Below are 26855 nucleotides of genomic sequence, written 5' to 3'. Positions count from 1 at the left end.
CTATTCCTCTTTTTCAGAAAAAAACTTCTTGAACACATTTGCCGTTTTCCCTTTCAAACCATGTTCCTGCATGATGGATTTTACGCCATCTTCATTGTTTCTTTTGTAAGCAAGCTCCAAGTGATGAAGGCTGAGACCTGTGCAGGAAAGTTTCCTTGCAGTGTCTTTTGAAATAACTTTTTTAACAATGACACTAGAAAAACCCTCTACAATTGACAAATAATTAAACGGAAATAAATCCTTTGCAGAACATGTCTGTTTCAGTTTAAGATGGAACAGTTTGTATAAACTTCTTACATCCTCCTCAGAATTATGAGCATCATAAACAATCTCCAGAAACTTTTGAACTAATGCTTGTTGCTTATAATTTTGAACATCAGCTTTTGGTATTTCACGTTTTGCAATTTTCAAAGTGTCAATGCATCCATAAATAAGGTTATCAAAAGAACTCAGCAGATTAAACTCTTGCAACAAATTTCTTAGTACAGGTACATCATATGAATAGATGTTATGACCAACAAGCACAGGACGAGATTTTTTCTGTATCATTTCAATTAGTTGAAGTAAGGCTTTTCTTATACATACGCTTTCAACTGGAACACCATGGCAATACATTTGGTTTCTCTCAAAAGAGAAAGTAATGCCGGTAACATCACTGGCCTTTGATGAAATAGGTTGTCGTGGAGACACATAAAGATTTATGTTGGTCCCATCATATGCTGATATTTGTGTTATATCAGAAATTCTTGATAACCCAGTTGTTTCTAAATCAAACACGACATATTCGTCTATGCCTTCCAAAGAATATTTAGTTGGAATCTTTTCAATGTCTCTTACATTGTACGACACATTTTCTTCAATTTGTGGTTGATATGTTTCTCCTTCTATAACTGCTGCTTTAATTTGTTGAAAAGTTTTCTTATGCTAAAATAAGACAAAAAGAAAATATTCAGAAAAATCTTTTGTTTATACCTTATTGTGTTGTTACATGTACATTGTAAAATAAAGGGAATACAACCCTTTATAACCATATCTTTCTTTTGAAATGTCATCATCTTGTTTTCTCTCTATTTTTGGCCAAATTGCAATTCATATTGTCTTTGGCAATTTATATTATAGTTTACCGATTTAACAATTTAACATAATTCATGTAAGTTTCACCATGTCCCTGTGCTTATCAATATGTTGGTCTTCTAGTCCAGTCAAACTAAGTGTTAACCTCAAACTAATTGCAACAGAAAATGTTTAAGTTCTAATCTATAGCATTAAGCCCTAAATATACACAGAAAAGAGTCCCATAACATCTAACTTGAGGAAAACTCAAAATCAGCATTTATTTAAATTTCCTATGGAAATAAGCATTGGAAGGGGAGATAACTCCGCAAAAATGAGTCTTCTTTTGTCAGTTTTTGGTTGATGTTTATTAAAATTTATGTAAAGGATGATACTTAGATGGGGTTATAAGTTTATATTTGACTATATTATATAATCTTCTGCTCATGAAATGTACAAAACCGAAGTGTTATGGGTATTTTTATTTTTTTTGGTGCATTTTTCATTAAAGAAATTGCAAATTTGTTGCTTTGTGACCATTTTGAAAAAAAAATGTGAAAATTTGGTATTGTTTATATCTGTATATTATATTTGTTCAGCATCTACCTTGTTTAAAGAAAATTTAATCAACAAAAAGAAGAATATATGCTTAATTATTTTTATCAAATTTGATATTCTTTACCTTGACATGTTGAAAAATTCAATAAATGGTCAACTAATGAATTATGAAATCTAGATTGTGGCTTGATAAAAGATATGAAAACACCTTTAGAGTTGTTTGTTATACTCTAAAGACGGCTAAAATATCAAGAATCAATACATTTTGTTGAATAGAAGCGGTAAAGTTATAATTTTGTATCAATTTTCATTGATATTTCTGCCTTTTTTGCAGAGTTATCTCCCTTTTCAATGCAAATCTCCATAGGAATTTTAAATCGTGATTTTTTTAGTCTTCCTTTAGTAAGATTTTATGGGACTTTTTTCTGTGTATATTTTGAGTATAATGCTGAAGATTAAAACTTAAAAATCTTCAGTTGCAATTACTTTGTTAGGGTCAAATTTATGCTAGATTGACTGGACTATTCTGTATTTTTAAAGTTGTGGTGTTCAGGTAATTATTCTTGAGATAACTTCTCTTATATATGCCAAATCATGCTTTCAATTGTAAGACAGTTGATATACTAAAATTTTCACTTCAAAACATCTCATGGAAGCGAGATCAATAGACCTGTATTTATACAGCAGAGGGTACTGCACTGGTTAATAGAATTTTGGATACATTTAACAAGGCACTTCATATCTGAGAAACAGGCTAAATATGCCTCCAATTTTAGAATTCAATCATATATTTCTGTATTATTAAAAATTATCACTAAATTGCAGTGAGGTGAGACTTATATATTTCTTCGTGTTGAGGCTTTAATGTGACTTTGAGATGAAGAACCTCAATAAAACTAATTATATGCCATGAAGTTTTACCTTTCTTTTTAATCTGTCACGTTTGAAATGAACTGAGGAGCTATTCTTCTTTTGCCAGAGTCTCTTTCTGTCAATCCTCTGTCTAACTCTAACAGAAATTGTGCCTGGTGACAGCAATGCTTTCTTGTTAACCTAAAACAAGGTAAACTAGTGAGAAATGTTTTAGATGACAAAAAACATAACCCTTCCCTTTAAATTCTATATTCGACCTTTGGATAAGGTCACATGAAGGTCAACCACACACTGCTTTATATTCAAACAATTAAAAACCAAATTAACATCATTTATGGTGTGGACAAGTATTGCTGAGAAAAAGCTGATTAAAAAAATACAATTAAGTCCAATTTGAACTTGATAACCTTTGTAAGGTCATTCACCTTTGTATCTAATTTGACAAGAAGAGGCTGTCAGAGTGACAGCAAACCGGATTTTCCTGCAGAGGTCGAACCCTGAACAGTTGAGCAAGTATGGACACTATATTTAAGCTTAAAACAGCTCTGAATTTGGATTGTGATTGAATATTTGACACAGCATAGGTTTGTGACACAAAATGAATGTGGTTTAAGAACTAAAATACTAAAAATTGGACATTTAAATACCTATTATGGTCCAATATCCAAAATCTAAGTACATATTAGAATCAGCATATCAAAGAACCCCAAGAATTCAATTTTTGATGAAATCAGACAAAAGTTTAATTTAAGACCCTTTGGACCTCAATGTGGACCAACTTGATAAAGGAGACCACAATCCAAAATCTCTCAATACATGTTAGATTCAGCATTTCAAAGAACCCCATAAATAATTTTTTTGTTGAATCAAACAAAGTTTAATTTTGGACCCTGATTTGGACCAACTTGAAAACTGGGCCCAAAAATGTAATATTTAAATACAGGTTTAGATTCAGCATTTGAAAGAACCCTATATATATTTAATTTATGTTGAAATGAAACACAGGTTAATTTTATCCATAATATTTTCTGTGCAAAGGGAAATAACTCAAACTGGATAAATAGTTCTCTAAAATAAGATATGATGCAATTTTTCAAATTATAATCAATAATATAATAACAACAACCAGTGATGACTAAGTTCTCTAAAATTAGATATCATTTATCACTCAAACATTGCTAGAATCAGCATATCAAAGAACCAAAGAATTCAATTTTTGATGAAATTAATCAAAAGTGTAATTTAGGACCCTTTGGACCTCAATGTGGTATTATCTTATTAATAATGAAAAGAAATACAGGTTTAGATTAAGCATTTCAAAGAACCCTATACATATTCAATTTATGTTGAAATCAAACACAGTTTAATTTTGGACCCCAATTTGGACCAACTTGAAAACTGGGCCCAAAATCAGAAATCTAAATATATGTTTATTAATAGACAATATAAGCTGAGTTTTTAAAGGAGTTTACTCCATCAAAAAAAAAAATATACAAACTTGCCACAAAATTCTACAAACAATTTACCAAAGAAAAGAAGAAAAAAATCCAAAATTTTATTTATCATTAATACAATTTCATTTCAAAATCTATAAAACTTATCAGTAACAAGAAATAATTGTAACAGAAAGCTGTTACAAAGTCTCCCAAACAAAACTCCAAGAATTCGTCATTCCCATTGTCGCTTGACATTGGGCAATGTCCAGTACAAATTGGTTTATGATATGCATTAGTGACACCTATGGATTGACCCTGTATGTCATTCAAATCTTCTTGAAATTAAGAACAGGAATTTATTTTTTATGGTTTAGGGGTGGAGATCTCGACCGTTTACAAGTTCTCAAAAGGGGGGGGGGGGGGGGGGGGTGATCCCCAGGGGACTCTCCTTTTATTTCATATGATTTGTTTTTTTGTCCTGTACAAGAATATATATATGGTTTAGGGGTAGGGATCTTGACCATTTACAAGTTCTTAAACAGGAGGGGGTGGGGTGACCCCAGGGGACTCACCTTATATTTCATTTGATTTGTTTTATTGTCCCATTCAAGAATATATATGGTATGGGTGGGGATCTCAACGGTTTACAAGTTCTTAAACAGGATGGGGTAGGGTGACCCCAGGGGACTCGCCTTTTATTTCATTAGATTTGTTTTATTGTCCCATTCAAGAATATATATGGTTTTGGGGATCTTGACTGTTTACAAGTTATCAAAAAGAAGGGGGGTGGGAGTGACCCCCATGGACTTCCCCTATATATCATTTGATTTGTTTTATTGTTCCATTCAAGAATATATTTGGTTTAGGGGTGGGGATCTCGACGGTTTACAAGTTCTTAAACAGGATGGGGTGGGGTGACCCCAGGGGACTCGCCTTTTATTTCATTTCATTTGTTTTATTGTCCTACACAAAAATATATATGGTTTAGGGATGGGGATATCAACCGTTTACAAGAAAAAAGTACATTCTCAAATTGAAAGGGGGTGGGGGTAAGAATATATATGGTTTAGGGATACTTAATTATCTACAAAATGTCTAATAATGAACAGTAAATTTCAAATTTCATTTATACAGTCCTACTAGTAAATTTCAAACTTTATATATACAGTCCTACAGATCTTATCAGTTAACAGAAAATTTTCAAATAAATCTGTCACTCCAATGATATTATATGTTAAGATATAACCCAGATCTAATTAATAATTAATAATGTAATTAACTTCAAAATGTCTAATAATATAGCTTATAATCATTACCACTTAGGAAATAGATAATTTTCAAATAAATCTGTCACTCCAATTTTTATTGTGAGATAAGACATTATGCTTAGTCATAAAAAAGATAACAAGAGTAAAATATTAAAAAATTCCACTTTTGGATATTAAAAATGGCAATAACTCACAAAGGAGATATACTTATATCTTGAAAATTGAACTAGACCTTCATTAAGTCCCAGAAAACAACATATTTAAATTTGAAAAAAATTTGTTAAAGCGTTTTCATGTTATTGTGCTGACACTGTTTGGCAGCCGCCCGTAGGCCCGCCCAGCTGCCCGCCGTACATCACCATTTTAATAACCAATATTTCCTTCCAAAATCAGGTTAATAATCACTGTATCAGTTTTCAAATTATTGTTTAGAAACCTAAAATGACAGGTCACAAACATTATACTATGTTTATGTTACATGGGGTAAAATAAAACAGGAAATACACAGTATTTATAATATATAAGCTGTAACACAATACCTTGTTAACCCAGGTATAACCTTCATTCTTCTGAAGAACTGCAGCTGAAACTCTTGCTTTTAATAAGCTGGTTCCACCTTATGATCTACAAAAAGAAATTTCACAGTTAATATTGTAAAGCAGCTGTCAGAAGATTAAACTAGCTAAAATTATTATAAAACTGTTTCAGGGGGAATAACTGTTCAAACATCTTTGAATTGTTCACTTTTGTTTCATAAGATCTCATATTAGTTTTTAAAATTTTGAAATTATATCTTTAAAAGTTTTGGAGTTGAATCACAAAACCTTTGCCACCTGTCGTCTCCTAGGCCTGCCCTCCTCATATCAAAAATTTAATTTTATAAAGTGAAACTTAAATTCATGTTAAACCGTTTGCACTGTTGGTTATTTTTTGTGTATACAGTGATATCAAAATGAAGGATTGTTTTTTAGGAATATGCTAATGATCATAGTTTAAAAAAAGAATTCTGCTAAGTAAGTTTTCAGAGAAAAAAATTCTGAAATAGTCAATTTTCTAATGACAGATAAACAGCAATCATCTCCCTTTGAAATTGAAAGAATTCTATTTTGTATTGCTATGTTTATATTCATTTTCTTTGTGTTTGATGTTGGAATTATTTTTGGGATGTTACTGAAAGGTTATAATCAATGTTTTTAGTTACTGACCTATTTTTTGGAGCCTTGCTTGCAACTATATTGTTGAAGTTTTCATTGCTCTGTATTGACCCTAAATCTACAAGTTGGCTTGATCTTTTCTTGTAATTTTCTGTCACTGTCTCTAACTGCTTACGCAGGTTCTCATTTGTCAATGGTTCACCTTTTGGGAGATGTTTATATCTGAAATGATACCAAAGAAAATAGTTGAAATGTCATACATTATATGAATGTTGATTTATGGCAATGTTTCAAATTGATCTATACTGTACAATTTTATTTACCTGTCCATTTAGTTAAAAAGCTTGCTTGCATATTCCTAAAGAGGCTGAACTGTGTTATTCATTATGTATTGTAATGCATTTTTTTTTATAACAAGGATTTTGATTGGACAAAATCACATACCTTCAGGGGGTAAAACTGATGATGTACCTGTTGGATGAAATTTTTTGCGCTGTGCCACAGATGAAATTTCCAAAATATAAAAACAACAAGAATGTGTCCCAAGTACATGGATGCCCCATCCGCACTATCATTTTCTATGTTCAGTGGACCGTGAAAATGGGACAAAATCTCTAATTTGGCATTAAATCTAATAGGATCATATCATAGGGAACATGTGTACTAAGTTTCAAGTTGATTGGACTTCAACTTCATCAAAAACTACCTCAACCAAAAACTTTAACCTGAAGCGGGACAGCCGAACGGACGAACGGACGGACGGACGAACCAACATATGGACAAACGGATGCACAGACAGACCAGAAACATAATGCCCATAAATGGGGCATAAAAATTTATTGAGAAAATAAGACTTGTGCATAACAATAACTGTGTTGTATTTGAATATTTGCTGATGGTTTTATCTTACATTTTTTAGTCACCCGAAAACTCATTTGGTGATAGTAACATCACGGATGGAATAGTCCATTTGCAAGTATTCAAATACAACACAATTATTGTTCAATTCCAGGAAAAAATGTTCTTCAATTAACCATTACAAGTCTTTTTATTGTCTGTAAATTATTTTGGTCCTAATGATCCTATAATTGTATTTACCTGAAGAAAAACCTTTTGTTTTTGTTTGTTTTATAGAATGAGAGGATGTACTTGTTTTATTGTACATTGTATATTGTTTTTTTTCTGCATTTATATGACAAAATTGGTTGTCAGCATTTAAAATAGCAATAACAGCTCCCAAAATTAACTTTTGTTCTGGCATATATCACTCATAATAAAAATATAAAAAAAAAACATTCATATATATGTATAACATCCTTCAAATTTAAAAAAAATCAAACCTGTATGTTGATGGTTGCTTGGAATATGTGCACCAATCCCCAGAACAGCCTGAATGGTCTCCAAAGAGGTGTGGAACTATACTGTCTAATCTTTCACAAAGTTCATCCTCCTTTGACTGTTTTGAACTTATAGCATACATATAGCATCTAAGTATGTAAGGAATAACTCCTTTTCCCTTCAGCTCTCTGTACTTATTTGCTGCTGCATACAGTTGTTTCCACAGATTTTTCTTGACATGGTTCTTGTCGTCTCTTTTTTTAATTTTTTCAAATTTTTGCTTCAGCCTTGATGTTGTTGTAGAGTCATTATCTGCGTGAATAATGCCAACTGTGCACCCTCTGTCGTCCATCCTTGTAACCATGGATAAAGCCATGTCAGGCTCCATGCCTTTACTTGACCCTGTAACAAAAAAGGACATTGTAATTAATACAATTAATTACGTGAGAACTGTTTTGGATGACTGAAACATATTTCATCTCCCTTCTTATAACTTACAAAACTAAATTATTTGACATTGTAGTCTAAGAATAAGGTCATGGTGGTACACAACACACATACTTGATTTGTAAGCGCATAGCCATAAGGAGGTGTTATGACTATGCAATAATAAACCAAATATCATTGTCCTTTTTTCAAGGACCAAAACAAAAAGTTATGTTTTTATACGACCGCAAAAAAAATTTGTGGTCTTATATTGGTATGACGTTGGCGTCGTCGTCGTCCGAAGACACATTGGTTTTCGCACTCTAACTTTAGTTTAAGTGAATGGATCTCTATGAAATTTTACCATAAGGTTCAATACCACAAAAGGAAGGTTGGGATTGATTTTGGGGGTTATGGTACCAACAGTTAAGGAATTAGGGGCCAAAAAGGGGCCAAAAATAAGCATTTTTGTAACTTCCAGACATAACTTGTGTGTATAAGTGTATGGATCTCTCTGACATTGTACCACAAGGTTCCATATCACAAAGGGAATGCTGGGATTGATATTGGGGGTAATTGCCTCAAAATTTTAGGAATTAGGGGCCAAAAAAGGGGCAAAAAACAAGCATTTTTCTAGTTTCATGAAAATAACTTGTGTGTTAGTGTATAGATCTTTCTGAAATTGTACTAAAAGGTTCCATATCACAAAGGGAAAGCTGGAATTGAGTTTGAGGGTAATTGCCCAAAACATTTAGGAAAAAGGGGCCAAAAATAAGCATTTTTCTAGTTTCCAGACAATAACTTGTGTTCAAGTGTATGGATCTCTCTGAAATTGTACTGAAAGGTACCATACCACTAAGGGAAGGCTGGGATTGATTTTGGGGGTAATTGCCTCAAATTTGAGGAATAAGGGCCAAAAAGGGGCAAAAAACAAGCATTTTTCTGGTTTCAGGACAATAACTTGTGTGTAAGTGTATGGATCTTTATTAAATTGTACTTCAAGGTTCCATATCACAAAGGGAAAGCTGGGTTTGAGTTTGGGGGTAATTGCCCTAAACGTTTAGGAAAAAAGGGCCAAAAAGGGGCCAAAAATAAGCATTTTTCTAGTTTCCAGACAATAACTTGTGTTCAAGTGTATGGATCTCTCTGAAATTGTACTGAAAGGTACCATACCACTAAGGGAAGGCTGGGATTGATTTTGGGGGTAATTGCCTCAAATTTTAGGAATAAGGGCCAAAAAGGAGCAAAAAACAAGCATTGTTCTGGTTTCAGGACAATAACTTGTGTGTAAGTGTATGGATCTTTATTAAATTGTACTACAAGGTTCCATATCACAAAGGGAAAGCTGGGTTTGAGTTTGGGGGTAATTGCCCTAAATGTTGAGGAATTTGGGGCCAAAAAGGGGCCAAAAAACAAGCATTTTTCTAATTTCCAGACAATAACTTGTGTTCAAGTGTATGGATCTCTCTGAAATTGTACTGCAAGGTACCATACCACAAAGGGAAGGCTGTTATTGAGTTTTGGGGTGATGAATGATTAGGGGGTTGGTTAATATACATGTTAAGTATAAACTTTGAAATCATAATGGTTCTGAAGATATAGAGCAGACACAATCTTCACCATAGGACATGGGTTGTCAACTGAAACCCAAGTATGAAATCATAATGATTTTCTAGATATAGAGGGGACACAACTTGTTACAGACCGACAGACTGGTCACTATAGGGCAACCTCCATTCGGAAAGATTGCTATAAAAAATTATTTGTTACAAATGTATGTGCTAGCTATAGTTACGACTTGTGATATTCTTATTGTTGTCTGGATGACTATTTTGCATAAACTAAAACAGATTGTGGATATGGTGACGTTTTCACAGAAGGCTGGATTAACCTTAAATCTTTGGATTTTGCTGAAAAAAAACGTTTTTAAAAAATTGTTGTGTACCTTGCCAATTACTGTTGCATTGATGATTTGGAATTGTTTCCTTTCTTCCCAAATGATGCTGGCATATACTGCAAAGTTTAGTTCTTATATCAAATTATCATAGTCTAGAATTTTCCCTGTCTTTACACCAACTAGACTGGAATGTCCTGAAATATACGAAGTCCATGTCCTTTTTAGTCACATAAAAAAAAGGTCAAAAACAGTTTCTGATAATTATATTCAAAATAAAAACTAGAGGCTCTAAAGAGCCTGTGTCGCTCACCTTGGTCTATGTGCATATTAAACAAAGGACACAGGTGGATTCATGACAAAATTGTGTTTTGGTGATGGTGATGTGTTTGTAGATCTTACTTTACTGAACATTCTTGATGCTTACAATTATCTCTATCTATAATGAACTTGGCCCTGTAGTTTCAGTGGAAATTATTTTGTAAAAATTTACAAAATTTATGAAAATTGTTAAAAATTTATTATAAAGGGCAATAACTCCTTAAGGGGTCAATTGACCATTTTGGTCATGTGACTTATTTGTAGGTCTTACTTTGCTGTACATTATTGCTCTTTACAGTTTATCTCTATCTATTATAATATTCAAGATAATAACCAAAAGCTGAAAAAATTTCTAAAAATTACCAATTCAGGGGCAGCAATCCAACAACGGGTTGCCTGAATGGTCTGAAAATTTAAGGGCAGATAGATCTTGACCTAATAAACAATTTTGTTTTTGAAAGATTTGCTAGAAATGCTTTGGGTTTAGATATATGAGCCAAAAACTGCATTTTACCCTTTGTACTATTATTAGCCATGTCGGCCATCTTGGTTTGAGGGCGGGGTCATCAAACACAATTTTTAAACTACATACCCTAATGATGATTGTTTACAACTTTAGTTAAATTCATCTTAGTAGTTTCAGAGGAGAAGATTGTAAAAGATAACAAAAATTTACGAAAAATTGTTAAAAATTGACTATAAAAGAGCAATAACTCCTTAAGGGGTCAACTGACCATTTTGGTCATGTTGACTTATTTGTAGAACTTACTTTGCTGAACATTATTGCTGTTTACAGTTTATCTCTATCTATAATAATATTCAAGATAATAACCAAATAAGGCAAAATGTCCTTAAAATTATTAGTTCAGGGGCAGCAACCTAACAACGGGTTGTCCGATTCATCTGAAAATTTCAGGGCAGATAGATCTTGAGCTAATAAACATTTTTACCCTATGTCAGATTTGCTCTCAATGCTTTGGTTTCAGAGATACAGTACGGGTAGAGACTTATTATTATGGATGTCTTAATCCGTCTAGATGTCAGACTGGCCGGACAGTTGTCTGAGTGTAATTAACAACTGCTGTGATATCAACCTGTACAATATCCGAGTGGAAGGTCGTAAATCAATCTGTACCAGCTTGATTAGAATTAAATTTTACCTGTACAGATATTTTACTATTTATGGAGGATAGATAACAAATGTAAAATATTGTTTTATATTCAAAAAGAAAAAATTACAATAAAAATAAAAATTTAATATCATGAATATGGGATCACCTTTTTTTTAACTTGAAAATGAAAGAAAGACGATTTTTAACAATGTACTGTAAAAATGTGTTGCCAGTTATAATAATTGTGTTTGTGCCAATAAACTATTCGTATTTGTATTTGTAAACCGTAAATATTTCATTTTATTCAAAATTATAACAACCAGGACTGTTTTCAATCGAAGTTTTAATCAAAATGTTGAGACATAAATCCCGTAAATTATACGGGTTTTCGTTGATGGTTACAATATTTCCCCCTTTTAACGTCCTGTTCCTTAAAGTTATTAATAGAAACACAATTCTAAGTATAAGGCCAACATATCATATTTATAGAGTATATAAACAAATTGAATATAGGCATTGTGAATAAACTGTTATTTTCCTTTCGATACCACGTTCCCCGTCGGAGCCTCTACGTCTATTCATACCTGTCAATCATTTCTCGCAAGTAAAACAATTTGGTCAGCCAGATCATCCGTGCTTTCTATTTAGACATATATTTCCCGTTAATCTCTTTGAAACAATTGTTTTTTTACAATATTTATAACGCAGTGATAATCTTTCGATTCCTTTTTTTTATATAAAAAAAACTTTTCATATGCACGTCAATATTCTATGACCCAGCACTGTTTTAAATTTTGTTTGTTAATAAATTTACATAGAATAGAAATAACAGATTTGTTGACACTCGTTGTATTATAACAAAGATATTGCCTTTCTATTTCCATGTTTGAAATTTTAATGAAAATCGTGTTTTTATAAACATATTTTACGAATTGTGTCAATCAAAACATGAAGATCAAAGTTTTACACTATTCATGATTAGCCGTCTTTACTTTTGCGTCGTATTTCTAGCCATTCTTTAAAGCTTGTGCAGTCAGTAAGATTTTGTAAATCGATGTCGGCAGTTTAATTGTATAATTCCCGAACTTTAAAGGAGGTGTCCGAATAAATTATTTAAATAGGAATCTAGGTGTTGACTAAGAAATATAATAAATAAAATAGTTAAAGAAGACTAAAGCTTGTTTTTTTTATAATTACAAGGATTAAATTTTCTATTCTGGTAAATCAATTATTAATGGATCTCGATCAAGAGCCTCAAAACTAACGCACAATACTGCCAATCATTACGTATCAAATTAAATCATGAATGGATTTTCCCACGGTCGGTCAGTAAGGTCACCTGTGTCAACTGTTACGATATTTCCCGCCATAAGAAAATCACGTGCATTTGACAAAATTAATCCCAGCTATTTTTAGCATTCAACATTTTATTGAGAGTGAAGTCAAGTTCAAAGTTCAACCATATGCTGTTGATCACTGATATGTGTATCATGGAATTGTCTTTTCACGGCAAATATTTTTTTAGATTGGTGTCAAAAATACAACATACAAGTTAACATGCATTGTGCGTAAATTAATATTATGCAATTAAGAGTCAATGCAGCACCATAAAATTAATAAAATAGGAGTAATTGCATTTCTTTAGACTACAAATCATAGTAAATATTTAATTAACTGGTCATCAAACGATTGAATGCTTCTTGTTTTAATGTCATTTCATGTCAGTGGCAATTATTTCATGCATATTTTACAAACACAGAAATATCAAAATAAATCAATTCCCGAGAAGAATCGTTATCTTCTTCTAGTGTTATTATTTGCGTACTACTTTAGTTATATATCACCAACTTTCGGACAATATTTGTTTACAGTAAAAAGTAAATTCACAATTATAAAGAATCACCAAACTACTAGTATACAAGTATTGCTCACTGTAATTATTTTTATTTCAGAACTGACCCAACGCAGACTGAAAATTAAATACAAATGTAGTGTTGTCAAACTAAAACGTATGCAGCAGCACTTTGCACATCATTCTGCTAATCAATGGGTTTATGTGGAAAATAAATCAGTAAAAAATAACCTTCCAGAAATAAAAAAGAAAATATTTTAAAAATTGTATGCCAACAAATACGAAAAAAATACATAACAAAAAAAAAACCCAGTGAACATAGAAAATAATATTTTGAGGAATAAAAACAGCATTTGAAATATAAAAAGCCATAATTAAAAAAATAGGCTATTTTTATTAAAACAAAGTTGTCTCTAGTACTTCACCTGTAAAAATATTTTATGTCAAATACGATGTAGAACTAATCAATAAAGTGACTGAGAGGTTTAAATCACAGGTAACCTGATTCTGAAATCAGTGAAGCGTAATAATCTAGTAGCACGAATTGAGATGAAAGGACAATTATATTACCGTTCACACCTGGATCTGTTGATTAATGACCATACTACCTACCATAAAAAAGTCGGATTATTCATTTCCGACATGTCCCAGTCCGTTATTTATAGTAATAAGTCTCTACCCGTACTGTATAAGCCAAAATCTACATTTTATCCCTATGTTCTATTTTTAGCCATGGCGGCCATCTTGGTTAGTTGGCCGGGTCATCGGACACATTTTTTAAACTAGATACCCTAATGATGATATTGGCCAAGTTTGGTTAAATTTGGCCCAGTAGAAATGAGTTACGGCCCTTGACTAAGGTATCGGGTGTGTAACTACTTAAAGACAAAAATCGTAATTAACTTTGTTTTCTCATCGACAATCACTTCATAGTATTATAGCTGCTTGCTTGTATGTAGTTCTAGTCTTTAAGTGACTAATTGTAGAAAAAAAAACTTTAGAATAGCTGAATTCAGGCAAGTTATGGCAAAATCTAATGAAGAAAGTGAACCCAAAATGGCGTCCTATGCAGAAAAAATTAAAACAGACCCTAAAACAATTGAACCCTCAGACATGGTTAGTGTTAAACCTGTATTTACATTGGAATCAGATGTCTTTGGATCAATATCTGAAGGAGAGACTCTGAAAAAATTATACCTGACACACACTGAAATGTACAAAGCTGTCAGCGAAGTTGTACCCGATAGAACAATTATTGGCCTTCAAAGAATCCGAGGCTTATGGAGAATTTACCTTGATGACGAATCTGAAAGAGATATCCTTATATCCAAATGCATCACAGTTCGTGGTAAATCAGTCTGGACTTACTCAAGAAATCCACGTGTGACTGCACATGAAAACATCAACAATGTACGAATAAGAGTAAAAGACGTACCTCTTTCAGCAGACGACGGACAAATTATTAGGGAGTTGGAAAAATATGGTTGCTCAATTTTGAGCAACTTTAGAGAACGATTACGATATAACTACAAACTGACCAACTGCCTAACCGGAGACAGGATCATCATTTGTGATGGACCGCTAACAGAGCACATCCCAAGATCCATTCTCATTGGCAAATATAGAGCCACCATCCTCTATCGTGATCAGCTTAAAAACAACTTTCAAAATAAAAAATGTTCGAAATGTCTGAAAGAAGGTCACCAAACAAAAGATTGTACCAATGATTAGGTATGCAGATCATGTGGACAAGAAGGACACAAACAAAATGCCTGTACCAAGGATACTTTCTCAGACGTCCCCGAACAATCAGATAAAGAAAGCAATGAAACAAGTGATGCGGATGATGAAACTTCTGAATCTGAAACTGGCACTGATGCAACACAAATATCCGTCCAAACCAACAATGATGTAACATGTGAAAGTGCATCAGCTACCGGAGTGAGCGGTCATGAAGGCGCATCATTTACTGAACGTGAAGGTGCATCAACTACTGGATGTGAAGATGACAATGGACAGTCGCAATCTATTATCAATCCTGTAGCTGATCCACAAAAACGAAAGAAAATAAAAAAAAAAAGAACAGTAATAAAAAGGGTGATCCCAACCAAGCTCAAATAACCTCATTCATGTCCGGTAATCAGAGCACACAAGAATCAACCAAAAAAACTCAAACTCCATCAAAACAACCTGTTAGTATTACATTTCTGAAGTCCCCAGTAACACCAACTGAGAAGCTTCACGACAAAGAGAGTGATTCTACTGCCAAGAGGTCCAAAACAACTGATACCTAATTATATACATACATGTAGTTAATTTACCTGTGTTTGTATAAGAATCAAAAACACAACAATATGAATATAATGATGTATTTAATTAATATTTTATTATCATTACAGGTATCATTTAACCACAATTCAAAAATTAATAGACCATAAAACTATAAGTCATCATTTAATTCTATATCACTCAATTATCAGTCTATATAATCACAACTAAATATCTCCTCTCTTATTAGTAATTTACAATCCTTTTGTAACTATGTACAGTTTCTCACATCCAGTGGTAAGCAGCGTGTGCACAATCTCAACATCTTTAGATCTTTTCTTTATTATTAAAATTCTTTGTGTCTTTTTTTATCACTTATTGCAAAGCTGCATATGTACATTCACTTCACATATATGTTTTCAAAAAGCTTGTCGGAAACTAACTCTTTCCTATATAATTGTAATAAATCCTTCAATAGTTTTGGTTAAAGCGGATATGGGATTATCATCTGTGAATCCATACACCAAACCTCAAAAGGATAAAGTACACCTAAAAAAATCAAAACATAGATCGATTATTATAATTGACACTAAAACATTCATAAGTCATACAATACAAATATTGATCATAAACATACTAGTGTTTCACTTAGCTTATCAAGTAGCCAACAATACTATGCAACATTGGCTCTGTAAATACCATGTAAATAATAGTCCAGTATGTATTTTTATAGTACATTTAAAAACATTTAACAATTTTGTTTATATAGTGTTTAGTTTAAAGTCATGTTTTTTTCTATTAATCATCTTTGTATATATTTTTCTATTGATTGTATTTGCATGTATGTATACAAACTTAATGAGTCCAAAATATTTTTTTTTGGACACAAAGGGGTCTGTATTTCAAGTCACATTGTTGACCCAATTCACGACCTATATATTGAGGTCAGTAACTGATATGTTGTGTAATGTTTGCACATTAATAATCATGATAATTATGGTTGTATATAGATGTACATATATAAAGAATTTAATACTGATAAAAATGTCATACAAAAAAAACAAACAAAGCAAGGATAAAGATAAAATCTTAAATTCAAATTCATGTGGATTTACAGGTTCAACTTACTTTCAAACTGAACAGAACTCCTTAATTATACTAGCTCACCTTCTGAATAATAATACAATATGATACATAAAAACTGTATCCATGTCTGCACCGTAAATACCAACGGGTTACAAAAATCTGAAAAAAGAAACAGAATTATTGAATGGGCTAATCAACAAAAATGTAATATAGTATTCCTACAAGAAACTCATTTTACTTACACCTTAGAATCAAAGTTAAAACAAGAATTCAAAGGTGAATTAATTTTAAATAATGGGTTAAGTAATGCAAGAGGGGTGGCTATATGGATAAAAAGCAGATTAAACTACAAGCTTATTGACCAATATAAAGACTCAGAAGGTAGATTCATACTAGTTAATATAGAAATAGATGACAATATATACACCTTAGTGAACCTATATGCACCTAATAATTATTAAACAAGAAATACTTTTTTTAAATCAGTAAAACAATTAATTGAAGATCATAGTATTGGCCAGTTAATAATTGGGGGTGACTTCAATGACATATTATCTATAAAAGATACCAAGAAAAAATTAGGAAATAAAAAATTTGATAAACCAGTTCATAACCTCAAGACATTGATTAAGAATCTAAAACTAACCGATGTCTGGAGAGGCAAAAACATAAATAAAACCCAATTTACCTGGAGAAGAAAAAACCTTTCAGAATCTACAAGAATTGATTATTTTTTAGTAAGTGATGAAGTTAATAAAAATTGCATTTCATGCGACATAAGACCAATAGTACTTCAACACACTGATCATTACGCCGTTTCATTAAAAATCAACATAAATAGAAACTCAAAAGGGCGAGGTTACTGGAAATTAAACAGTAGCATCCTAGATGATAAACAGTATCAAAAAATTATTTCAAAGTTGATTAATACATATAAAACAAAAGCAGAAACATCTCTAAACCTAGATATTTTATGGGATAATTTTAAAGTTGAGGTAAGGGATTATACCATTCAATACTGTAAATTAAAAGCAAATATTAAAAAAGATAATATTGAAATTTTAGAAAACACATTAAAAACATTATCTGCTGAAATAGATTGTGACAGCAATACACATGAGAGGAAAATTAACCTAAAAGAAAATATAGAAAAACAATTAGCAAGCTTATATAATGAAAAAATTAAAGGAAATCAAATAAGATCACGTGTGAAATGGCTAGAAGAAGGGGAGAAAAACACATCCTTTTTTCTTGGCCTAGAAAAAACAAGGCAAAGTAAAAAAACTATAACTCAACTGTATGATGAAAATAAACAGGTAACATATGACCAAAACAAAATAATAAATCTAGAAGTTAATTATTATACTAAATTATATACTTCAACAAAACCTGACACAGAAGAGGTAAGAAAGTACTTTGAAACTATTAAAGAATGTAAAAAAATTAATGAAAATGAAAGCAATATATGTGAAGGAAAAATTACTATAAGTGAATGCACAGAGGCTATATTTAAAATGAAACTGAACAAAGCCCCAGGTTTGGACGGACTAAATGTTGAGTTTTATAGAAAATTCTGGGAACAAATTAAAGATTTGATAGTACCCGTTTTCAATTATTGCTTTAAAAAAGGTGAATTAACCAACTCCCAAAAAATTGGAGCTATATCTCTTTTGTATAAAAAAATGATCCACTCTTCCTTGATAACTATAGACCTATCACATTATTAAATTATGATGTTAAATTATTAGCCTATGCCTTAGCGCAAAGATTAAAATCAGTACTTCCAAAAATAATTCACTCTGATCAAAAAGGTTACATAAAAAACAGATACATAGGATTTAATATTAGACAAATCAAAGACATCATTGATTATTCTGAAAAATTTAAAGTAGATGGTGCGATTTTATTTTTAGACTTTACTAAAGCTTTCGACTCACTGGAGTGGTGTTTTATGTTTGAATCTTTAAAAAAAATTGGTTTTAAAAAGGAATTCATTAAATGGGTTGAAACTATGTATACAGATATAAAAGGGTGTATTTTAAATAATGGATGGGTGTCTGCCCCCTTTAATACATTCCGTGGGATTAAACAAGGGTGTCCGTTATCCTCGTTAATTTTCGTTTTATCTGTTGAAATAATGGCAATTAAATTAAGGGAAAATAACAAACTAAAAGGATTTGAAATCAAATTAGATAGAAAATCTTGCTCGCTAAAAATATGTCAGTTGGCAGACGATACTCAATTGTTTTTAAAAACACGCAAAGAAATAAGTATAGCCCTTAACATTATTGAAACTTTTGGAAGCCTTTCTGGACTTAAATTGAATAGAAATAAAACAGAAGGTTATGGCTTGGGAAACTTAAACATTCAAAAGATAAATTTGAAAATATAAACTGGAAACAAGACCACATTAAAAGTCTAGGAATATATTTTGGATACAATTATCAAGAATGTCAAAAATTAAATACAGAAAAGCAAATAGACAAATGTGAAAAATTAATTCAAGGATGGAACAAACGAAACTTAACATTAATAGGAAAGATAACTGTAGTTAAGTCTTTAATTTTACCAAACCTAACATACATTGCATCAAGTATGATAATAACACAGGAAATAAAGCAAAAGTTCAAGAATTTAATATATAATTTTATATGGAGTGGAAAAAAAGATAAAGTTAAACGTACTATATTATGTAAACCATATCTTGAGGGAGGATTACAAATGATTGATTTAGACTGCTATCTTAAATCATTACAAATCAGATGGGTTTTAAAACTAATCAAAAAGGAAAATGATAACTGGAAAATTATTCCAAGATTTTACCTTGATAAATTTGGGAAAGATTTTCTTTTATTCAGAATGAATTTAACAAATGTTAATTTGCTTAATAAAATAGATTATAAATCTTTACCTGAATTCAATAAACAATTAATTAAAACATGGGTAGAAATAAAAGGAGGTCAAACAATCATACCAAGAAACTTTCTTCAGGTTAGAAAACAACTTATATGGGGAAATCATCTTATCAAAGAAAATGGGAAATGTTTGTTCTTTCAAAACTGGATTAATAGTAATATTTTGTACATCAATAATATATTAGATGAAAACGGATACATCTCATCAGAAACTGTACTAAAAAATTTAAAGAATAAACAAGATTGGATTAGAGAATTTTCATTAGTTAAAAAAGCTATACCAAAGCACTGGCAAAATATTTTAAAACAAGAAAGCTCTTACAAAACTGTTGTCAATATAAAAACATCAGTGAAGTTAAATATACTACTAAAACATGAAATTTCACCAGATATGAGTAACAAAGAAGTATATACTTTCTTGCAAAGTCAATTTACACATGATAAACCGACAGGAGTTTTAATGTGGGAAAGAATTCTTCATAAAAAAATGACTACAAAATTGAAGTCCACATTTAACTTTATTTTTAACTACCTTGAAAACAACAAATTTAAAATGTTTAAATGGAAAATAATACATTATATATTAGCCTGTAATGAATTACTTTATAAATGGAAAATAGTACCAAGTGGTTTGTGCTTCTATTGTAAGCAACATGATGATTATAAACACTTCTTTTTTTCCTGTTCATATAATGTTCATTATTGGCATAAAGTTGACCAGCTATTAGCATTTTTAAAAATTGATAAGCATATACTTAGTCTTGAAAGTTTAGTAACTGGCTATAAAATTGATGATGAAGCTTATTTTGATATGAACTATCTATTAACTATAATTTTCTTTTCCATCTATAAAGCATATTATATGTATGACAAGAAAGATAAGGTCATTGATATCTTCAAAATCTTCAAAAATGAAATCTGGGACATTATTAACATAAATAAAATCAGAAGCAAAAAAAACAAGAAAATAATACTTAAAACAAGGGAATATTTCGAATTCCTTTAAATGAAATGATAATTATTAGATACAAGTCTTAGCTGTGACCTCATAATACATGACTGCACATGTGTCCAGTCAATTGGTGTGCATTAACTGAAATTCGCAATTTTACTCTTTTATAATTTATTACAGCTACACTGAATTAGAATTGTTATTAAATATGTTTATTCCTGTTCACAATGCAAAATTATAATGAGCAGGAGAGCGAGCAGAATACACAACACAATGCAACGTTACTGCATACATGTATAATTTTAAGACCACGTGTACTTTCGATCAACTTTCGATCTTCGGCTTTATCATAGAAATCAACATTTACTGTTAAAAAATAATGAGTGAAAAAAAAAAAAACATTTTTACCTCATCATCCAAGACTTCTTATATAATTCAGTGTTGTAAACAAAACAAAAAGTTTTAAGTTCAAAATTCTATTGTCGACTGAAGAGTCATGCTATCAGTATCAAAGATCAATACATCATCAATTTTGCGGTTCAGTGAAGCTTTGATAAAAAAAATCATATACAGTATAGGTTAAGAAACGTACCGTATTCCGGTAAAAAAACAAAAATTATGTAGAATTGTTCTAATGTATTGATCTGTATTAATATAACTTACTTTATAGATATACTTTATCGAATATCTTTCCCTAGATATTCAATAACTAATTTAAAGGGATACTTAATTGAAGCTGTAGATTGAGTAAATTGCTAACAGCAAAGGTGCAATAAAATTGATTAATTAAAAAAAAAAAAAATTTGGCCCAGTAGTTTCAGAGGAGAAGATTTTTGTAAAAGTTTACGGACGACGGACGACGGACGCCAAGTGATGAGAAAAGCTCACGTGGCCCTTTGGGCCAGGTGAGCTAAAAAAAGGATAATGTTTGCAAATATAACTTATAAGGTTTATCTATATGACACAGATGTAAATGTGAGTTTTGCTTAGCTTTTCTTGCTGTTTAGCCACAAGTTACAAATAAACCTAAAAATTCCAATGTCAGGTATCTGTTCCAATATCACAATCTACCTTATTACCAAATTTCATTGAAATAAAATAGTAGCTGAGAAATGGACCTTTAATTAGGCCATTAGTTTTCTTGTTTGAATTGTTTTACATTGTTATTTCTGGGCCCTAAATAGCTGACAATGCGGTATGGACTTTACTCATTGTTGAAGGCTGTACAGTGACATATAGTTGTTAATTTCTGTGTCATTTGGTCTCTTGTGGAGAGTTGTCTCATTGGCAATCATTATGAATCATACAACATCTTCTTTTTTTCTCAACACATTACTGTAGGTTAGAATGGCCTACTTTTTAGTGAATCCCAATGTGCAGTACTACTAGTTATTCATATGGTATATCTATTGATCAAATATCATTGGTCTACCATGTACAGTAGGTGAGATATGGACTAAAACATAAAAACTTAACTTAAATTGGGAGGAAAGGACAGATATACAGAGGGACAAGGGTAAACCTAAATGTACCTATGATTTTCATAGTTGGAACCTAAATAGTTATTTTGGACGAGTTTATTGATGTGTAAACTTGACAGATTTAAAGACTAACATGCATTTATAATTTTTACATAAAGTCCTTCTGACTTGATTCAGTTTATAAGCAATTCCGTAACCTAGTGAGCACACATCAATAAACTTCTCCACTTTTATTTCTATAATATTACTGATGTTGACATGATACCTGTGTTACTGTTATATTGCCAACCAGAGCCTCTTGTTTGCCAACCAGCATCAAAACTGCATTCCAATTCATCACTTGGGGAAATAGCTTTTTCTTCTGCACTAGCAGTTTTACATGAATCAGATGCCTCATCCATAAGTGACAATGCTATACATTTCTCCTTCTTTTTCAGTGTCTTGGGATCAGGTGGGGGTATGTTACATGTGCTGAGAAAATTCACAACATCATCAGGACCCATTCCAGAGTGCATCATTGCTGAAATCATTATGATTTACTATGATTATCAATTTTTACCACCTACATACTGCATATATATATCTTTATCAATTAAATTAATTACAATTCAATAATAGAGCTCAGGTGACAATTGATAGCGCTACAACCTAGTGAGCACACAAAATTCAATGTCAAAATTCATTATGACTTTTTTAATATTCAAGCAGAAATACATAGAAAATATAACTTCCTTACTTAAATCAATTTAAGGCCATCTTTAATAAATTATTGGTTTGCTGTTTACCAACTAGTGTGGGTATAAAGATAAGATCTTTTCTGAATGATGCTTAAAACCCTCTTAATTCAAAATAGTGTTATAAAAATAGAATAAAAATTTTCATCCCGGAAATGAGAAAATCTTTTTCTTAGTTTACTTAGGCAAGTTTTTAGTTAGAAAGAACAATATATACAGCCCCTGCAGTGATTTGTAATAGCTACGCTGTAAGCCATAGACATATTAGCAATCCTTGGTGTAAGCAACACTGTAAATAATAAATTACACTACATAGTACACAAATTTGAACACCCCATACCCATGTCATGAGTTTGAAAGAAACTACTTTAAAAAACATTAAACGTGTCAGAATGATAAATAAAATAGAATTAATAATCTAACTTTCCTATTTTTTTTCTTACAATAAAGCTTTTTGCACATACCAAGAGCAACTTTTGAGTTGATATCAAATGCTCCTTTTTCATTCCGCTTGCCTGTAGATACCAGTTTCATACCAGAGCATATCTGACATACCACCTCCAAAAGACTACCTAAGCTGTACCTGTAAGATAAAAATTGAATATACTGAAAGATAGCTATAGCTGATATTATTTTGTTTTATCGTGAGGCCAAACTTAAAATATATGTTGTTTCCCCTTTTTAGACCCAAATTTTATATAGTGGGTAAGTACTGGGTAGGTACATGTACAAAAATGTACCTGAAGGTGCATGTAGGAAAAATATCTTATTTAATATTTGTGAAAGGAAATTTACAAAAATGTCATGAAATTTACATTTTTTATTATTTATCAAGAGACTTGAAAGAAAACAACTACATTTTGTATTTCTATTTAGAATGTCAAAACAAAACATTTTGAGTAAGGACATTTTTCTTGTGTAGGTTGTATTATATAAGGGGAAGGGAAAAGAAACAAAATTCTATTTATATAAGATGTGGTATGATTTCCAATGAGACAACTCTCTAAACAAATCTCAACAAGAGACCAAATGACACAGAATTTAACAACTATCGGTCAGTCAGGGCCTACAAAAATGAGTAAAACCCATATCGCATAGTGAGCTAAAATGTATAATAGGCAAAGAAACAATCGCTGTCCTGTTAGTATTGATTTCCTACAAGGGTTTGGATTGAGAGAAAAATTGTAAAGATTTCTGCCAGCAGGACATATTTGAAAGTGAATTGCAATCATATTCCTATAGCTACAAACTTCACATGGTTTTGATAGTTTGTAAAAAATGAAGGGGTGCTAAAAATTATTGTTTACTTCATTTCCTACTATATCCTTCAGATGGAGTGGGGTGTTGCATCTGTTGCAGAAGAGTTGTTCCGCTAGCACTTCCAACTCAACAACCCTCCTGCCTTCATTCCATAAGATGTTTTTACTGTGTCCGGTATCAGTTGAAACAGTAACATTGGAGGCTATGTTCTCAACTGATACCGGTGTCTCTTGAATCATTGTCGGTTCTAATGGCAATTCTCCCCTCGTACCGTAATCATGGTCTCCCTATTGAGTAAATTTATCTCTCTCGTTCAAAGTGTTCATCCTTTTAGATTTTTTGAATCTGTCGTTCTTAATAAACCGACCGCGAACACGAAGGCGGTCGCAGTCGTCTGCCATTTTCTTTGTTTACCTTGTCTAGCACGAGGATAAAAGCTTATGTGAAGGGTAACTGCCAGTGACCCAACGTCAAAACCGTTGCACTACGAAAAGTGTATACGCAAGTTAATGTAGTCCCAACAAAAATGATAGATCTAAATATCTAAAAGGAAAACTATTTGAGCATATATGTGCGGTAAAATAAAAAAGTGCTATGTTTTTTTTTTATTATCCTCTTTGTAATACGTTGAAAATTACTGTTTATTGGAAATATTTAAAAACCATTTACAGTCGTAGCAGACAAAATGATAGGTGACTGTAGGTCACATTTACATAGCACCAATTGCAACTTTTAAAATGTTGTAGATCGGGTCCGACGACTTACAGAAAAGAGCGACGATTTAAAGAAAAGAACAGAAAAGGACCGAAAAGGACCAAAAAGAATAGAAAAGAACCGAAAAGGAAATCTATTTTTTTTGCAATCGAAGGAGACTAGCAAATTGCAAAATCATTAAAGTCTATAAATGAAAAGATAGTTTCCAAAAAAACTTTCTTATTAGGTTTTGAAACCTTATATTGCGACAGGACTAACTTACAATTGAAAAATTACCCTCTTATTATTAAAGGTAGGGTCGGATGCCTATCTTATATACTACAAATTACAAATAGGGGCTATTCAAATTAGTTTTGAAAAAGCTCATACATTAATTTATATGTTATATCTATTTCAGTATTTAACAATATCGACTGCATCTTTCATCCGCTTTCTCTTCCCTTTCCCAATCTGGTAGATTTTTTGCCTCTCCAATCTGTATAGACTTAATCAATTTTCTATCTCCATGTGCATTTCCTCACTTTTTTCATTCTCCTTAGATCTCTTGTTTAATTTCTCTTTCTACTTCATGCGTCTTACTATCTCTCTGGCACCCTTTCTCATTTAACTTATAAATATATAGACGAACTATTTACATATATATACATATAATTACATTAAATTGCGCACAGGATTTTTTATTTGTTAATAATCCCCATGCACAAGTTATTGCTATTTAAAAAATATGAATGATAATTTATCATACTGGTCCAATTTTAATTTTTTAACTTCGACCAGGCCTTGGAGAAGACATTTTCGAAGAAAGAACTAAAATAACACAGAAGTGTACTTTCTAGCTCATCTAGCTTTAAGTGTCATGCCAACTATTGTCATTACTTAAAACCATTGGATATCAAAAAACCATTAGATTTCTTCTAAGAAATAATTTCGACATTTAAACAAAATCTTTTACTAATGATACTGGGAAGATCCATAACTAATTTACAGTTTTTGTGGTCAAACCCAAGTAAGAAATGACCACCACAAAGGAACATAAATAGAACCATACACATAGTACATGCATGTAGGTTGTCAGATACCATCTCGTATATTAAAATCACATCATGCAGAAATGACCTAATGTGTTCCTCTCCTAATTATGAGTTTTGCTGCAATATCCAAAATCAAAGTTGTGGAACATATTTTATTAGAATCGTTGGTAATCCATGCAATTAGTGTCTCCTCCATGAGAGTCTTGAACATTAAAACTAAATATTAAATAAACGACACTGCTAATTTTTAATGTTTGGTACAGGTTGGCTATCACTGTACAACACAGTTTAACCATGGAAGTATTATATGTCAATATTATACTTCCATGGTTTAACATAGAACCCTATGGGAAAAACAGAGAACTATTTTTGTCAGAAAACACTGTCAAACATCCAAATATACTATCCACACTGATCTGTGTCCACACTTTTATAGTTTTAAAATAAAACGAAAAACGCAGAAAGGGAGAAAAATCAATATTTAAGGACAATTAATATTAAGGAGTTGATTTCCAATTAAGTTATCTTAACATATTTGTTGGTCGTATATGGCTGATCTATTTCCGCAAACATTTTCTTCAAATCTATAATACTTTTCAATAGTCAAAAATCAAGTTTACAGTTTATTTAATAGTCAAAAATCAAGTTTACAGTTTATTTATTTAATGACAATTAGTCGCATCTGGGACTTACATGAATAATACAGTCTCTTGGTCACAGGTTGTTAATTCCTTCATTTTTTTTTAAATTCAAAGACTAATTGCTAGTTTTATTTAAAAACAACAACATTATTTTATTAAAATGCTTATTGTATTTCGATACTATGCGAATAAAAGTCTTTGATGTGTTCATCAAAAGGTACATTTTGTTTTATGGTGTATAACAGGAGTGATTTATATTGTACAGTGTGCAAATGATTACTTGTACATATATAAAATTTTTTTTTACTGAAAACCAAGTTATAATACTGTCTTTTTTTTTTTTTTTTGTGTCCACATATCCCTATAAAATGTACAATCTAAGTTATAGTTATGCGTTCATTTATTACGAGGAATTACAATGTATTAACAATATCAAAATTTCGTGTGTTTATAAATATGAAATAAATATATGTATGCTCTTTTTGGTT

General features: G+C 31.4%; 1 protein-coding gene across 1 annotated transcript; it reads right to left on the bottom strand.

Annotated features, from left to right (window-relative positions):
* Positions 1–5805: 5805 nt before the first annotated feature.
* On the bottom strand, positions 5806–26463 carry LOC127706747 (uncharacterized). Its single transcript, XM_052211407.1, is given in 8 exon segments — positions 5806–5812; positions 6394–6564; positions 7683–8082; positions 10052–10151; positions 10154–10197; positions 22253–22507; positions 23186–23304; positions 26420–26463. Coding segments are annotated over 8 exon segments (1140 nt in total).
* Between the last annotated feature and the right edge of the window lie 392 nt (positions 26464–26855).

This window comes from Mytilus californianus, unplaced genomic scaffold, assembly GCF_021869535.1.
Source record: "Mytilus californianus isolate M0D057914Y unplaced genomic scaffold, xbMytCali1.0.p SCAF_6, whole genome shotgun sequence".
NCBI lineage: Eukaryota > Metazoa > Mollusca > Bivalvia > Mytilida > Mytilidae > Mytilus > Mytilus californianus.
This window is presented reverse-complemented; position numbering and strand designations above follow the sequence as displayed.